Source organism: Scyliorhinus canicula, chromosome 11 (assembly GCF_902713615.1).
Source record: "Scyliorhinus canicula chromosome 11, sScyCan1.1, whole genome shotgun sequence".
In the NCBI taxonomy this organism is placed as follows: domain Eukaryota; kingdom Metazoa; phylum Chordata; class Chondrichthyes; order Carcharhiniformes; family Scyliorhinidae; genus Scyliorhinus; species Scyliorhinus canicula.
In genome coordinates this window covers 93,027,073-93,045,077 of record NC_052156.1, presented here as the reverse complement: position 1 = coordinate 93,045,077, position 18,005 = coordinate 93,027,073, and the positions used below count along the sequence as shown (strand labels likewise).

General features: G+C 46.1%; 1 protein-coding gene across 1 annotated transcript in view; it reads right to left on the bottom strand.

Annotated features, from left to right (window-relative positions):
- LOC119973771 (voltage-dependent calcium channel subunit alpha-2/delta-2-like) overlaps positions 1-18,005 on the bottom strand; it is a 979,537-nt gene that overhangs the window by 185,630 nt on the left and 775,902 nt on the right. Inside the window, exons 18-22 of the mRNA XM_038812195.1 lie at positions 15,104-15,165; positions 10,467-10,543; positions 9,718-9,735; positions 8,824-8,884; positions 8,216-8,313 (exon numbers count right to left, since the gene is read on the bottom strand). Of these exons, the coding sequence (XP_038668123.1) occupies positions 8,216-8,313; positions 8,824-8,884; positions 9,718-9,735; positions 10,467-10,543; positions 15,104-15,165 (316 nt within the window). The remainder of the gene's footprint in view (positions 1-8,215; positions 8,314-8,823; positions 8,885-9,717; positions 9,736-10,466; positions 10,544-15,103; positions 15,166-18,005) is intronic.

The following is an 18,005-nucleotide window of genomic DNA, read 5'->3' as shown; positions in this document are numbered from 1 at the left end:
CCAGTGGTTGCCATCATAATAAAAAGACTGCAACGAATGCTCATGAAGTTGAGTTGGTGTGTACGCCGGGTAAACATCTTATCGTGGCTGTCACGCTTTCCAGATCTGCCAGCAATGAGGAACCACTCCAGTTAGTGAGGACATACAGGTCCAAGTAGACATGGTGACAGGAGTCTCTGCCAGTCTCTGAAAATAAGCCAAAGGTGATTGGAGAAGAAACTAAGGACCCAATGTTGCAAAAACTGATAAAGTACATCCATGAAGGATGGCCCAAAGGATCATGTTCTAGTTTCTACAATATTCAAGCAGAATTAAGTGATGTTAATAGATTTCTTTTGCGAAATCAGCAGATTATGATTCCACAGGCATTGCAATCAATGATCCTCGTCAAGTTGCATGAAGGGCACGTAGGATGGAAAAGTGCAAGAAGAGAGCCAGAGAGTCAGTCTAATGTCCTGGGATCAACCGGTATATTGAGTTGATGGTGGAGAGCTGTGAAACATGCCAAAGATTTCAGCGCAAGCAGAGCAAGGAACCTATGTAGATAGGCGAGACAGTCACTACTCCACGGCAGAAGGTCATCGACCTTTTCCATTTCAATGGAAAGGGCTACCTTCTGGTCATAGACTATTTCTTGAACCACCTGGAGGTAGCGCAGTTGTGAAATTCAACAGCAAGATATGCGATCAAGAATGGCGAAGAGATTTTTGCACGACATGGCATTCCTGATGTGGTTATGAGCAATAATGGTCTTTGTTTTGATTGCTGTGAATGGACGGAATTTGTGTGGCAGTATGATTTCCAACATGTTACTTCCAGCCCACATTACCCTCAGTTGAATGGCAAGGCTGAAAAGGGAGTGCATATTGTCAAACAACTCTTAAAGAAAGCACTCAACAGTCGTGAGGATTCATATCTTGCGCTCCTCAGCTATTGTGCGGCACCGCTAGTCAATGATCCCTCGTCTGCTCAAATGTTAATGAACAGGCAACTACACACGACTCTACCTTGTTTTCCCAATGAGCCCGTAAACCACTCGTTTGTGAGACAATTGACCTCTCAGAAAAAGAGGCAGATGGGGTTCTATGATAGGTCTGCCAAAAGACTTCAACCTTTGCAGCCGGTGGATACGGTCAGATTAGAAAACTCCCAACGGCAACGGATGGTCTAAACAGGCAAAGGGACTGCAATCAGCAGGTCCAAATTCATATCTTGTTATGAAGGATGAAGGTGTTGTTTTGAGAAGGAATAGAAGAGCTTTGCTCAAAGTACGGCAACTTTTTTGTGATGCAACCACAAGAAGAAGCATACAACAGTCCTAAAACATCTGAAATACATGCGGAACCAACACAAGAGGAGGAACCAACACAAAACGATGATACATCAACACATGAACATCATCAAATACTAACGACAAATATTAAAGAACATGAAGAACCTGTGCCAGTTCAGTAGACACTAAGAAGATCCACAAGAATAAGGCACAAGCCAGAAAGACTGAACTTGTAAAGACTGTAAAGTAAAACAAAAGATATCTGAATGTGTATATAGTTATGCATATCATGATGAAATGTAAAAAGTAATTTAATGCTTATAAATAAGTTTATTTCATAAAGGATAGGGAATGTGATGATATGTATCATGCAGATTTGTACATAATGTTATGCACAATCTCTGACCACTAGGTGGCATTGTAGACCCATCACGTAACCCTGTGGTCTGGGAGTTGGGAGCTGGTCATGCTGGGAGATAGATGTATTTGCAGCAGTTCCATAATAGTTGTTTAGTGTTAGTTGTTTATTATTATATTTATCCTAGTTACCTTACCACGCAGTTGTTCTAAAATAAATTATTTTAAACTATATCTTCTGTAGTTCATCATTCACTTCGGCCAGTCTACAGAACATGACAGTACCCTTCATCAATAGGAAGGGCTTCCACTCCATGAATGTGCAGTTGATGTGTGACCACCAGCTACACATCATACACGTCTGCACCTGATATCCAGGCAGCGTGCACAATGCATACAACCTGCCGCATTCAAGGCGTTCCCTCGTATGAGGAGTTGTCTGTTGTGCGACAAGGGTTACCCGCTGAGGTCATGGCTAATTATGCCTGTGCGGAGGCCCCAAGCCGAGGTGGAGAACTGTTATAATGGTTCATGTGTTATGGGAGCCCTGGCCTGCCCCGCCCCAACTTCTACACAGCCCCCCACCCGGCAGATGCACAACATCCAGTCATCCAGTCCCTGCCCAAAATTCACACATGTGAGATAGAGGTTAGAGGCAGGTTGGACTGGTGGTGCAAATGTGTTTAATGGTGACTATGTACAATGGTGTGCCCTTACCCTTAACTATCATTTATCCACTACAAAAGTGGCAACTTAAGCATTATCTTACATGGCCGACTGCTCCTTCTAGGTTTTACACCAGATAGCACATTAGAAGTGGAGGCGGCCTGCTGCATGTTGCCCTCTGACCAATGATGCCTTTGGCGGCTGTCCTGTGGAGGGCCTGGACCTGCATGGGCCAGGCCGGCTTTACGGTGTCAAAGGTGACCACACATCACTGTGGTCTGCCTGCTGCCTATCAGATGTGTCAGTGTCAGGTGGGGGGGATTTAGAAGTGCTGAGGTGCTCGAACACCTCCCCTGCGGGTGGCACCGGCAAGGGGCTCCATTACATCCTCCTCCTTCGGGGTGTTTGCTGGCCCCCACCTATTCATGGGACAGAGGTGGGTTCTGGAGGCTGATGTTACCCGGCGCTGCCAGTTCTGGAAGCCCACCCTCGTCTGAGCCATCGTCTCAATGCCCTCAGCATGATGCACTGAGACTGGGACATGTCCCTCATTCAGTGCAACATGACCCTCACTGCCTCTATCATGTCCCTCACTGCCTTTGTCATGTCCTAGGCACTCTGTGCCTCTGACATGTTCCTTCAGGTCTGGCCAAGGTCAGTCAGTAATCGGTCAATGTTCTCGATATACTCAGCCATGATCCTTTGTGAATAGGCTAAGCTATGGCATGCCATAGCAATGTCCACCTGGGACATGTCCGCCTGTGACTGGGCTCACCTGTCCTGCGCTTCAACCATCAACGTCACAGTGTGCCCCAAACCTTGGATGTCCTGACACATGGCTCCACCAAATTAGTTAGGCACGACCTGCCCTTTATGAACCCATGCTGCGTGTATCCAATAGGACAATTTCCATCCAAATGCCTCGTTATTTCTTCCTTGATGATAGATTCCAGTATCTTCCCTACTACCGTAAGCTAATTGGCTTATAATTACCCGCTTTCTGCCTACCTCCTTTTTTAAACAGTGGTGTCATGTTTGCTAATTTCCAATCCGCCGGGACGACCCCAGAGTCTTGTGAATTTTGGTAATTTATCACATGTGCATTTGCAATTTCCCTAGGCATCTCTTTTAGTACCCTGGGATGCATTCCATCAGGGCCAGAAGACGTGTCTACCTTTTGTCCAATCAGCTTGCCCATCAGTTCAAATTCAGTTTCAAGTTCCTTGGGGGGCACATCACCAAAAATCTATCCTGGTCCACTCACGTCGACGCTATCACCAAGAAAGCACAACAGCGCCTATACTTCCTCAGGAAACTAAGGAAATTCGGCATGTCCACATTAACCCTTACCAACTTTTACAGATGCACTATAGAAAGCATCCTATCGGGCTGCATCACAGCCTGGTATGGCAACTGCTCGGCCCAGGACCGCAAGGAACTTCAGAGAGTCGTGAATACCGCCCAGTCCATCACACAAACCTGCCTCCCATCCATTGATTCCATCTACACCTCCCCCTGCCAGGGGAAAGCGGGCAGCTTAATCAAGGATCCCCCCCACCCGGCTTACTCACTTTTCCAACTTCTTCCATCGGGCAGGATATTCAGAAGTCTGAGAACACGAACGAACAGACTCAAAAACAGCTTCTTCCCCACTGTCACCAGACTTCTAAATGACCCTCTTATTGACTGACCTCATTAACACTACACCCTGTATGCTTCAACCGATGCCAATGCTTATGTAGTTACATTGTATATCTTGTGTTGCCCTATTATGTATTCTCATGTATTTTCTTGAATTTTGTTTAATTCCCCTTTTCTTCAATGTACTGAATGACCTGTTGAGCTGCTTGCAGAAAAATACTTTTCACTGTACCTCGGTACACGTGACAATAAACAAATCCAATCCAATCCAATCCAAACCAATCCCATCACTACCTTCTTAGTGATAACAATCATCTCAAGGTCCTCACTTGTCATAGCCTCACTTCCATCAGTCACTGGCATGTTATTTCTGTCTTCCACTGTGAAGACCGACCAAAAAAACCTGTTCAGTTCCTCAGCCATTTCCTCATCTCCCATTACTAAATCCCCCGTCTCAATCTCTGAAGGAGCAATATTTACCTTAGTCACTCTTTTTTGTTTTATATATTTGTAGAAACTTTTACTATATCTTTTTATATTCTGAGCAAGTATACTCTCATAATCTATTTTACTCTTCTTTATAGCTTTTTTAGTAGCTTTCTGTTGCCCCCTAAAGATTTCCCAATCCTCTAGTCTCCCACTAATCTTTGCCATTTTGAACGCTTGTTCCTTCAATTTGATACTCTCCCTTATTTCCTTAGACATCCACGGTCGATTTTCCCTCTTTCTACCGTCCTTACTTTTTGTTGGTATAAACTTTTTGAAAAATTGCTTGGAACGTTCTCCACTGTTCCTCAACTGTTTCACCATAAAGTCTTTGCTCCCAGTCTACCTTTGTCAGCTCTTCTCTCAATCTCCTTTGTTTAAGCACAAAACACTAGTATTTGATTTTACCTTCTCATCCTCCATTTGTATTTTACATTGCACCATATAGTGATTGCTCCTTCCGAGAGGATCACTAACTATGAGATCATTAATCAACGCTGTCTCATGAACAATAGTCTTATCATCTACTTGTTCCCCAAACCCCATCCCACCCTCCACCCAGACACACACAAGACAGATACATGGTAGAGGGGGCAGGAAAGGTTAAAAAATAACAGGGATTAAAAAGGGCTGAGATGAATCTTTGCTGCTGAGGTAGTCTTTGTAGTCAGCAATCTTGAATCATCGGCTGGTTTGGATTTTCTAAAATCTGCCTTCAATTAGACCCCATGGGCTGCAGGAATTCCTCTGGAGAGTAACCTTTGCTTGTGCAGGCCTCCAACAGATTGATTCTCAGTCACACTGAGATAGTATCAGAATTCTCTACCTGAGAGTTTGTAGCAAGTCCACCATCCACTCTCCTTTTCAGCTGATTGTCTGGTCTGTGTGCAGGGTTTCCGGCTGCGGTCTAGACAGAGCGAAAAGGGCCTTGACTTCAGGACCCTCTTTGGAATCTCAGGAGCGAAATTGGCCTGGGCTTTTCCCAGCCCTTCTCACAGAGGTTTGAACTTGCACAGGCCTGGCTGGGTAGAGAATGCTTGCAGCATTTAAATCAGGAGTTAAACCTTCACAGGGCTGATGGAGTGTCCAGACCTGCTCACTCTAGCTGAGGTACTGGAGAGAGAAAACGCTCCAGCCTTTCTGAGAGAGATATTTAACAGGCTTATCAGTTAATTATCGGTTCCTTCTCAGAGCGAAAACCTGCCTGCTGTTCCAGAATCATCTGAAAGGCTCTACCAATACCAATTGAAAACAGAACAGAAACCATGAATTGGTAAGAGGGTATTGGCTGCTTGCCAAAACCATAAAAATGATATCTTGAGCTGTGCCACAGAGCACACTGCATCAAAGGGTGTGCCTTGAAAAGTCCAAATAGTAGGTTGCAGCGGGGGTGGGGAGAGGCTTCAGTTCAAAACCAAAAGTCTGTCATTGTAAAAACAGCTAGCAGGACAAGTAGTGAACAGGGATCAGACAAGGATTTAAAATAGGTTCCTGACAATATTGAGTGAGGGCAGACGCACCGATTTGGAAGTTAAACACCGTCTCAAAAAAACTTGCAACAGACCTATCTTGTTTACTGTGTATATATATAGGAGACACACACACACACACCGTTACGACACCCTGGGCAGGCCCAACATATGTGAATTAACCAATAGTTTGTGTTTTCCTGAGATCTTTAACCCCTGGCTGCTTCAATGAGTTCCAGACACCAGATTTATAAATAAAACATTAACAAACTGTTTATTTATAAGAGAAAAAGATGAACATATAAAGGAAATAATTGGAACTGTGGTGCACTAGTCGACCTATTCCCAAAACTCCATCCCACCCTCCACCCAGACACACACTACAGACACATGGTAAGGGGGGGAGGGGAAGAATTAAAACAGTGGAATTTGAAGGAAAAGGTTTGAGAGGAATCTTCACTGCTGCAATTGTGGCCTCTGTAGGCATTGGTCATCTCCAAATGCAACTCAATGAGAAATTGGTTCATATAAGAGATTCAGTTCGGTGCAATTCTGACCTCCGACCACGAGTTGGAGCTTTGCACAGGAGATTCAGGTCGATGCAATTCTGAATTCTGACCACCGGACAGAGTCAGTAATATGCCTCCCTGACATATTACTGGAACTTTAAATCTGAAAATTGTACAGTGCTTTCCATTTGCCGGATCTCTGTGCAGGAACTCCGGCTGTATTATAAAGAGAGTTTTCGGATTGGGTTCTTCCCAGCCATCCAGACAGAGGATTAAAGAATCACAGATCTGGTTGAGGAACTGCTTGCAATCTTTCACTCCAGAAGATTCCCTTCACAGTTCTGACTGCTGTTTGTCTTTTAAAGAGGAGTGCCTTCACAGATCTGACTAGGAGTTTTTAAAATTGCCTGGCAGAGAGAGTCTTTCAACTACTTCGTGGGCCGTGTCGTCTCACAGAACTCAGGACAAAATGGAGCTCTTCATATGACCCACCTTTTTTCCTGGAAGATTCTGAATGCTCCACCAATCACAAGCAACAACAGGGGGTGGGTCAGAATTTCAGCTTTCCCGATTGGCTGCTTGCCAAGTCTATCAAACTGACATCATGGGTTCTACCACAGAACCAAAAAGGAAAGTCCTGGGGAATTCCATTAGACCAGGGCTGCATCTGTCGTTTCAGCAAAAATCTCAGTGTTGTAGCCGCTAACATGAAGGCTGTAGATCAAAGGCAGTCAGCAGGACAGGGGTTAAGAAGGAAACACAGAACAGACAAAGGGTTTACAACAGTACCCAAACAACACACACACACAACACAGGATAGCTGTCTAGGTGTTAACTAAATACCAGTGTAGGCCTGCCATTTTGCACCACAATCAGCAGAACATGATCATTTGCTCTTAATAATCCCAGGATACTGACAGATGGAAAAGGGATTATGAATTGAAAGGACTTGGGGGAAGGACTTTTGCCAGCATGGTGGCAAGTCATGAGACATGTCAGGGTCAGCAATATCAGCTACTTCAATTTTGGGGATTCTTTGCAGTCAAGATTACCATGAGCCAAACTAAGAAGTGCTCCCTTTTGGTGATGACTGCACCTGCGGAACTTGGATAAAAAAAAGTACTCAATGATCAAGTTCTGCATTAAGATAAGGTGTTGACTTCTACCTGAAGAAAAAAAGAGTTGTGAAGTACTTTGTGGCTGTTCATGGTGAAATATGTGAGCTCCAGGGACTGCCAGTAAAACTTTTGTTGTATCAGCTAGTTAAAGTGTAATTTATAATTTCCATTGAATACAATTGCCTGTTAATTCACATTTATGCTGATTTGGGTTTGATTACTAAATTAAACTTCTAAACTGAAATATTGTCTACTGGTTTCTTCCATTAAGGTAATTTGATAAGATTGATTCCATTAGGTTATTGGTCTCCATGGGGATTGTAACATCATTATTTAAACATTATTTAAAGCACCCTCCTAAATTTCATATGAATTAGCCACTTGTTGAAGATTTTAGAGGAACTGCAAAAATGAGAACACACTCCATCCATACATTCAGTATCAGCACTTTGAAATATTTTCCCTTCAAGATTCAGACTTTCATCTCCAATTCACTTCATGACAACTTTTACAACATTTTTAATCCTATACTTTTTTTAAAATGCTGGTGAAACTCAATGCATCACACAGCAGACCCAGGGGTTTGCATTTTATACATAGTCTAAATAATGTGAAGCCCAATCAGAAATTGAAGTGTCCATGAGCTGACAGGCAGTTTGGAGGGGTCCTGCCCCTGGAGACTGTTGCTGTACTCACAGTTCTTGTAGTCAGGAGTGTTCTTATCCATCAGATTGATAAAATTGAGTAACAACTCTGTGTTGTTGTCTGACTTGACAAGATCCTTGCAGTATTCCCTAGGAGGAAATCCAAGTGTAAACACATTCCATGAGGGTAAAGTGGACACTGGCGCGAAAGAGACAGTGACAAGCCCTCACCCTCAAACCCCTAGGGTGTCACTCCTGTACAAGGATGGGACAGTAACATGGAGGAGAGGCATGCTGCAGAAGGTTCCCTATTCTTTAACACACAGACGGCCGGGAGTTATGCTGCCATAGATGATTGCCATGCAGTGCTATGAGCCTTCAGGAAAGGGCCATTACAACCTCATGCATATAGCAGTGATTTCATAACAGGGGAGAGATTATGCCAGAGCAGAGAGATAGATATCCATTCCATAGGCAGTAATAGCAGGTGCAAACACAGGCCACGGCTCAGGGTGAAGTGTGTAGTGGTGTGGGGATGAAGGAGGAAGGAGTGTTGACTGATTCACGACATGGTCAGATTTGGGCAGCAGGGCGATGCATGGATCAATGAGTGTACAGCATGAAGCAAATGGGCAAGCGCGCACACACACACACAGCTACCTGGGAGCAATGAATACATGTCCCACGGTCTCAAAGGAGCTGGGTAACAAGGATTCAAAATCTGCAATAAAAAGGAACATTATCTGGGAACTACTGGAGAGGGGGAGGTGTAGCTCACACCTGCAGCGTCTCAGACACGTTATCGTTAGCACAGGAGCGGAGAAGAAACTACGCAACTCTTAAAAATGAAAAGATCAAGAGATTGATCTGCAGGGTCAAAGCACATCTCAGGAGAGTAGTTGTAGCCACTATGTTGCCCAGAAAACAGACAATTTTTACATTCTGGAACATGGAAAGTCCAAAATACTAGCCAATAAAAATGAGGTCATTCAGGCTTTTTTAAGACTAGAAATACTGTTTTAATTGATTACCAATTGCATTTTTTCAACATCTTCCACTGCACCGATTGTAGTCAGTTACTGAACGTCACTCATAAGGCACCATCATGGCCAAACTCTTTAAATTACATGGAGACAATCAAACTCTGTTTTGAAAGGATGGAGCATAAGGTCTCGTCACAGGCTAATGGGGAGCAAGTGGATGGGTGGGGTCCAAACAGCACTGATAGCTCTTCAGTATTATTGAGGAAGGGTGGGTTAGTTAGTGAGGAAGGAAGTGAAGAGAAAGAAAAAGAGAGAAAGGGGAGAGAGAGAAAGTAGGACATTAAAGTTGGATACAATAGGTAGCAGATATCTAGAGGGAAGATATTCAGAGCAATGCAAAGGAAATTTCTAAGCCATTGTGGACATAACAAGACATTGCATCAAGAGGGTTGGGAAGGGAATTTGAGAAGGGTTCAGACGGGCAGGTAAATGGGCAAGCAGGCTGGGTACAGTGGGGGGTAGGCACTGAACATAGAGGGTGGGGGGAGGGGACCAATATTCAGATACTTGCCCTTGTTGTTGTTTTGGACTGTGTGAATCCATCATAGAGAGAGAAAGCAGAAAAAAAGGGGTTGGGTAGGAAGGGGGTCACAAACAATATTTTATTCAATTACTATTTGAATAAAAATATTGTGTATAAATATACTGAGAATCTTGCAACTGACAAAATAAAAATATATCAAAAGAGCAAACAAACAGTTGCAAACATCTAGACCGATAGCTCTAGGTGCTCTGCACACAAGGCTAACATGCAATAGCCAAGGGCAAATGATTCTAAAGCTTCAGCAAACAGAACAAGGCAAGTCCAAACAATCCGGAGAAATTTAAAGATAAACAAAAGAAAAGAAAAGAAAACAACAGAATAAAACAAAAAAAGCAAGAAAGAAACTGAAACCCAAGTAGAACATAGTGAAAAGCATGCACGTTTTCACAGTCTCTGTGTGGTTTGCTGCTTCAGAATCATTGTATATTCTAGAAGAAAGCAAGAAAAGAAGAGCCCGACTTTTGCTTCTCAGTCAGCTGGTTCATATATTAATTTTATTTTGACTTTGCTTTTTTTTTTCTTCGCAAAATACGGAGTTTCACCAACTTCAGAAAGATGACTATATAATTCTGTGCAATTGGTTAAACTCCAATTCTGATCAGGGAAACTTGCTTTCTGTAAGTGCAGTAATGTTTTCCACAGCCCAGTGACAACTGGGGTGTCTGCAGGTTCACGGTCATACGAGAGAATAAATGGATTGGACAACAGGTACTTACACTGAGCTTGAAGGATTTGGTCATCCAACTTTGCTTGGATATAATATTTGCTGTATGGTGGTAACACCAGGGCCAGGCTGTGAAGGGAATGAAGAGGCAATGTCACATTTGAAATCAACTTGTGCAATGATTGCTATTTTCACATGAGATCTGGGATTAACAAGTGAGGAGAATTTAACGAGTTTCACAGCATTACATAATATTCTGGAATTAAAATTTCTTACCGGACCACTAATGTTTGTGAGTGGTGCCCCAGTCAACTGGCCAACAACTTTTCGTGGGGCAAGGTGGGGATTAACCTGACAAGTTAATGCTAAAATGTCTGAGTGCCAGGTTTGGGGCACATGCGCATCTCCAAAACTTCCCCATGTGGATAATTAAACTGTGCAGTGAATAATTATGTCAACCTCTTAGTTCAAAGTTTTTTATGTTTTTGAATTCAAAGTTCTTTTAGGTAAATTAATAATTTTGAGGGAAATTCAAGAAAACTGCAGGAATAACTGATCCATGGAGTGATCCCAATGGTGGAGAGTGTAGAACCTGGGAACTACTGAAACTCAGAAAAGGTCGTAAGCAGTGACGAGGGTAATAGTGGATCCCAAAAGCTCACCAACAGGCTGATGAAGACAGAGGGCAGATTAAATTTAACAAAGAGAAGTGGGAGGTGATGCATATTGGTAGGTAGGAAGAATCAGGATAGGTAATATTAGTTATTTTGAAGGGTTACTGGAACTTCTGGATGTACACACACAATATTTTGCAGCTGGTAGGACAGTTTGAAAAGTCTGTTAAAAAGACAGAGAGGGTCCTTGATTGTATAAATAGAAGTATACAAAAACAAGCAAGTTAAGCTTTACAAAACATTGGGTAGCCTCAGCTAGAGTACCATGGCCAAAACTGGCGACGTCGCATTCGGAAGAATATTAACATTTTCAAGTGGGTATAGAGAAGATTCACTGGAATTTACTGGGGATGAAAGACTTAGTTTTTGTGTGGAGGGACAAGAGAAACCCAGACTGTTCTCTTTGCAGTAATACGGCACGGTAGCACAGTGGTTTGCACTGTGGCTTCACAGCTCCAGGGTCCCAGGTTCGATTCACTGTCTGTGTGGAGTCTGCATGTTCTCCCCGTGTCTGCGTGGGTTTCCTCCGGGTGCTCCAGTTTCCTCCCACAGTCCAAAGATGTACAGGTTAGGTGGATTGGCCATACTAACGTGCCCTTAGTGCCTATTACTGGGGTTACTGGATTCCGGGGATAGGGATGTGTGGGCTTCACTAGGCTGCTCTTTACAAGGACCGGTGCAGACTCAATGGGCCGAATGGCCTCCTTCTGCACTGTAAACTCTCTCGGCGCGATTCTCCGCAAATGCGGAGAGTCATGAAGGCTGCCGTGAAACTGGCCGTGTTTCACGGCAGCCTCCGCGCCCCCTCCCGGGACCCGATTCTGCTCCCCGGTTGGGGCTAGCAGCAGGGCCCCATGAACCTCGGCATCGCAGGCTTAGCGAACTTCGCTAAGTCCGCACGCCAAGGGTAACGGCGGCTGACGCGCACGATGACGTCAGCCGCGCATGCGCGGATTGGACGGCTCCAACCCGCGCATGCGCGGATGACGTCATCACGCATATGCATGAAACCCGCGCATGCACGGGCCGTTATGCCCCTCAGCCGCCCCGCGGACTGATCCAGCGGGGCGGCGGAGGAACAAAGAGTGCGCGGGGTTTGGACCCGCTGCCCGCGATCGGTGGGCACCGATCGCGGTCCCATGCCACCCTTGGCATGGCCGTGGTGCGGCCGTGCCAATCGGTGCCATGGTTCTCGAGAACGGCACTTTGCGGCCATTTTCACGAACTGTGATAGCAGGTGTGTTGGAGTTCGTGAAAACGGCCATAAAGGCCTGGGAAACCGGGCCATCGGATAGGGGAGAATCGCTGCTCGCCGTAAAAAAACGGCGAGCAGCGATTCGTGTCATGGGGCGGCCGTGGGGGGGGGGGGAAGAATAGCGGGAGGTCGGGAAAAATGTCGGGAAGGCCCTCCCGCTATTCTCCGACCCGTCGTGGGGGGCGGAGAATCGCGCCCTCTGATTCTAAGGGGAGATTCAATAGATGTGCTCAAAATAATGGAAAGTTTTGATAATGAATAAGGGAAAACTTTTTCCAATGACAGAAAGTTTGGTAAGCAGGGGACAAAGAGTTAAGGCAATTGGCAAAAGAATCAGAAGGACTTTTTTTTTTACACAGTGAGTTGTGTTCTGGAATACACACATAGAAACATACATAGAAAATAGAAGCAGGAATAGGCTATTCAGCCCTTCAAACCTGTTCCACCATTTATCATAATCAATGCTGATCATTAAATTCAATACCCTGATCCTGTCTTACCCAATTATCTCGTGCCCCTTTAGCCCCAAGAGATATATCTGATTCCTTCTCGAAATCACACAATGCTTTGACCTCAAATATATTCTGTGGTAGTGAAATCCACAGATTCACCACTCACTGGGTGAAGATATTTCTCCTCATCTCAGTCCTAAAAGGTTTAACTCTTATCCTCAAACCATGACCCTAGTTCTGGACTCCCCACCATCAGGATTCTTTCTGAAGCTACCCTGTCTAATCCTGTTAGAATTTTCTAAGTTTCAATGAGATCCCCTCTCACTTTTCCAAACTAACCAACTTAGTGTCTCCTCATCTGACGGTCCTGCCATCTAAAAAATCAACCTGGTAAATCTTTGCTGCACTCCCTTCATAGCAAGTACACCATTCCTCAGATAAAGACACCAAATTGGCACACAATATTCCAGGGGCGGAATTCTCCGCTCCCCACGTGGCGTGGGAGAATCGTGGGAGGGCCTCCCAACATTTTTTACGCCCCCCTGGCGCCCCCAGCGATTCTCCCCCCCCCCCCCTCTCGGAAAAATCGGCGCTCGCTGTTTTTGATGGCGAATGCCGATTCTCCGAGCCCGATGGGCCGAGCGGCCGGCCCTTCACGCCCGTTTCACCACGGCAGCAACCACACCTGGTCGCTGCATTCGTGAAACGGGCGCCAGATGCCCGTTTGGGGCATCTAAGGGCCTGATTGGCACGGGAGCACCACGACTGTGCTTGGGAGGGGACAGGCCCGCGATCGGTGCCCACCGATCGTCGGGCCAGTGTCCAAAACGGACGCACTCTTTCCCCTCCGCCGCCCGGCAAGATCAAGCCACCACGTCTTGCTGGGTGGCTGAGGAGAAAGACGGCTGCCGCGCATGCGCGGGTTCGTGCCGTCTGCGCGATGAAGTGATCCGCGCATGCACGGGTTGGAACCGGCAACCCGCGCATGCGCGGATGACTTCACATTCTCGGCGTGACGAGGTCGCTGCGGAGAAAGAGGGAGGCCCGCTCCTAGCCCCCCCCGGGTAGGGGTGAATTAGGTGCGGGGAGCGGGCTCCGAGGCCGTCGTGAACCTCGGCCGAGTTCACGACGGCCTTCACGAATTCGGCCCCCTACGGAGAATTCCGCCCCAGGTGTGGCCTTACCAACGCCCTATACCAATTGTATTAAAACATCTCTATTCCTGTACTCAAATCCTCTCGCTATAAAGGCCAACATACTATTTGCCTACTGTACCTGCACGCTTACTTTCAGTGACTGAACCACAAGGACACCAAGGTCTTGCAGAGTATCCACCTCTCTCAATTTACACCCATTCAAGTAATAATCTGCCTTCCTCTTTTTGCTACCGAAGTGGATAACCTCACATTTATCCACATTATACTGCTTCTTCTATGCATATGCACACTCACTCAGCCTGTTCAAATCATGCTGAAGCATCTCTGCATCGTCCTCGCAGCTCACCCTCCACCCAGCTTTGTATCATCTGCAAATTTGGAAATACACTGCCTGAAATGGTGGAGGAAACTGGATAAAAACTTGAAGGGGAAATATTTTCAGGGCTATGGGAAAGAGCAGAGGGATGGGACTAATTGGGTGGTTCTTTCAAAGAGCTGGTACAGGCATTATGGGCAGAATGGCCTTCTTCTGTGTTGTGTGATTTTAATGACGAAGAATGCAGAACTCAGAATCCCTGTGGAGTAATCGCAATCAAAATATGTAGGACTCAGACTACCCATGGAGTGATTGCTTTGATAGTGTACTGAAAACAGGGGTAATACATGGAATGTTCATATTGATGTTGGGTACTAAAGTTAAGTACACTGCTGACTATCTTAACTATTCTGTCTTGTATCATCACACACTGTAACCTATTTAAACTTCCAGGTTAACACATCCTGTTTTCAGAGCAGATTATTACTATTCTGGCAATATAGAACTCTGTCACAACACTTGTCTTCATATACAACTCTTAATTCCAACACCATCTCTTTTGAAGCTGATCACAAAAATTCTGAAGTCTCGCACTGTTTCTGATATATGTTACAATGACAATTAAATATATAGAACAAAAGTGCCACATTCAGAAATACCGCACACATACCTCTGTGAGCAGGACATTCCTGCAACATTTATCATTGTTATATGCGAAACCCTAGTAAACAATATTTCAAGAGCTATATTCCCTGGGCAAAGATGAAATTGTGGCTGTAACACTGCTAGGTATATGCAATCCCAGGCTAAAGTTTTAAAACAGAAATTATGTTACCTGTAATCAGCACTTTGCACTGGGGTCCATGTGTATGTCCTGGCTACTTCATCAATATATCTCTGAAAAAAGGAACACAACAAAACAGTAATTCAAACTCTACAGCACACCTGACCTGACTGTTACCAGAGTGTGATAGGCATTTGTACTCAAATCATAGAATTATCATAGATATCATAGAATTTACAGTGCAGAAGGAGGCCATTCAGCCCATCGAGTCTGCACCGGCTCTTGGAAAGAGCACCCTACCCAAGGTCAACAACTCCACCCTATCCCCATAACCCAGTAACCCCACCCAACACTAAGGGCAATTTTGGACACTAAGGGCAATTTATCATGGCCAATCCACCTAACCTGCACATTTTTGGACTGTGGGAGGAAACCGGAGCACCCGGAGGAAACCCACGCACACACGGGGAGGATGTGTAGACTCCGCACAGACAGTGACCCAAGCCGGAATCGAACCTGGGACCCTGGAGCCGTGAAGCGATTGTGCTATCCACAATGCTACCATGCTGCCCTAAAATGAGTGGTTTTAACCTGGCAACATCTTGGATTCCACATGAATTGTCTGTCTCTTGAAAATACCTTTCGACAATAGCCAATCCCAGTGATCCTACCCTCATCGTAAAACAACATTCCCTACCACCTCTTGCCATTTTCTGTTCTTTTGACAAATGAATGCAAGGTTAACCCCAAGACGGTTAATAAAGGTTAACTCCAAGATGGACAATAAAAATTTAACCCCAAGACGGATAATAAATAGTTAACCCTAATGGTTAATGAAAGATTAACCCCAGTTTTTCAGTTCCCTGCACATGGTACATACAGCTCCACATCCCCAAAGATGTGCATGGGGTCTGGTTAACCCACCTCCCTCATTCTCTATGAATAAAGAAATACTAATTTTGGCACGAAGTTAAAAAAAAAATCTGAATATTGCTCATACCAAATTCATCACCTTGTTTGGAGATGGTATTGTCAGACTGTGCAATTCAGGGATGGGCCTTTTCTCTGATGTTTAATGAATGAAGTCAATATATAAAGGAAGATTTGACTGATGGAGCACTTTGTCACAGCTCTCATTCATGCTGCAACCGACATATACTTTGAACTGCAGGGCTGTGTGGAAAATTCATCAGTTCTTTACCAAAGCAGGAACTCAGCAATTGATAATGGCCCAGATCTGTCCTTGGTTGTTGTGGTGAATGTATTCACCATAATGCATGTATGATACTGTAACCTATGACCTGGAAGTGGTGATACGAGCTGCTTCCAGGCACTGTACTGTAACCCCGGTATAGCTCCGCCTCTGGCTCCGCCCTCACCGGGCCAACATATAGACCGGCCGCTGTGGGCGGCATTCATCTGTACAACCGACTCTGGCTAGGCAAGTTCATGACTAATAAAGCCTACTGTTCACTCGCTCTCTCTGCCTCTCGGTGAATTGAAGGTATATCAATTTATTAGTCATAGACAGCACTATCGAAGCCGCTCTAAAGCCAGACAGGCTCGAACTCGACGCCCGCGCGTCCGAAGCCAAGGAAATGTTCGAACATTGGCTCCGATGCTTCGAGGCCTATCTCGACTCCTCCACAACGCCTCGCTCAGAGACTTTCAAGCTGTGACTCCTCCACACTCGGGTGAGCCATCGAATCTCAGTAATGATCGGGAAAGCGGCCACGTACGAGGCGGCGGTTGCAACTCTCAAGGCACACTTCGTGAAGCCCGTAAATTAGGTGTTCGCCAGACACCTCCTCACTACTCGCCGTCAACACACGGAGAATCACTGTACGAGTATCTGGAAACCCTGACTCTACTCGCGAGGAACTGCAGCTATTGAGATGTGACGGCGGAGGAACACATGAACTCACAGATCCGGGACAACTACGTGGTGGAGGTCCGCTCGAACTATATCAGGCAGTGTCTGCTGGAAAACGGGAACTACGACCTGCGGGACACGGTAAAACTAGCTACCGCGCTAGAGGTGGCCTACCAGAACCTCAGTGCGTTCCCCGTGGGCCTGGCGAACCCCTCGTGGACACCCTCGTCACGGCCCTCGTCGGACCCGACTACATCGCAGGCCTGTGCCGCGCATCTGCCAGCCCAGCCCGGGGAACCGCAGTGCTACTTCTGCGGCCAGGGTCAACACCCCCGGCAGCGCTCCCCAGCCCGCACAGCGACGTGTAGTGATTGTGGGAAAAAGGGGCACTTCGCTAGAGTCTGTCTAGGCCGGCCTAAGCCCAGAAATCGAAAATGCACCAGGTCCGACCCATGGACTCGCAGCCTCACAGACCCCGCAATGTGGCTGCGTGCCTGCCTGGAACGCCCCTGTTAGATGCGTCATCGGCATCTTGTGACTCGTGGGGGACGCTATCTTGGTCGCCGGCCCCAACACCGACCGACACGTGCAACTCATGGGGGCAGCCATCTTGGCCACCGGCTCCGACACTGACCAACACGTGCGACCGATGAGGACGGCCATCTTGGTCGCCATCTTCACCCCAGCCCGACACGTGTGACTCATGGGGGCCGCCATCTTGAGACTCCACTGACCACACAGATTACCCGCAGCTGAGCGCCTCATCCTCGACCAGTCGCAGCCAAAACAGCTGAAGAACTGCATGATGGTCGTCCGGGTCAACGGACATGAGACCCCCTGTCCTTTCAACTCCGGGAGCACGGAGAGCTTTGTCCACCCCAACACAGAAAGGCGCTGATCCCTCCACATCTACCCAGCCTCCCAAACAATCTCCCTTGCCTCCGGGTCCCATTCGGTTCAGATCCGGGGGTACTGTATCGCCAATCTCGCGATGCAGGGCGCAGATGTGGTGAATGTATTCACCATAATGCATGTATGATACTGTAACCTATGACCTGGAAGTGGTGATACTAGCTGCTT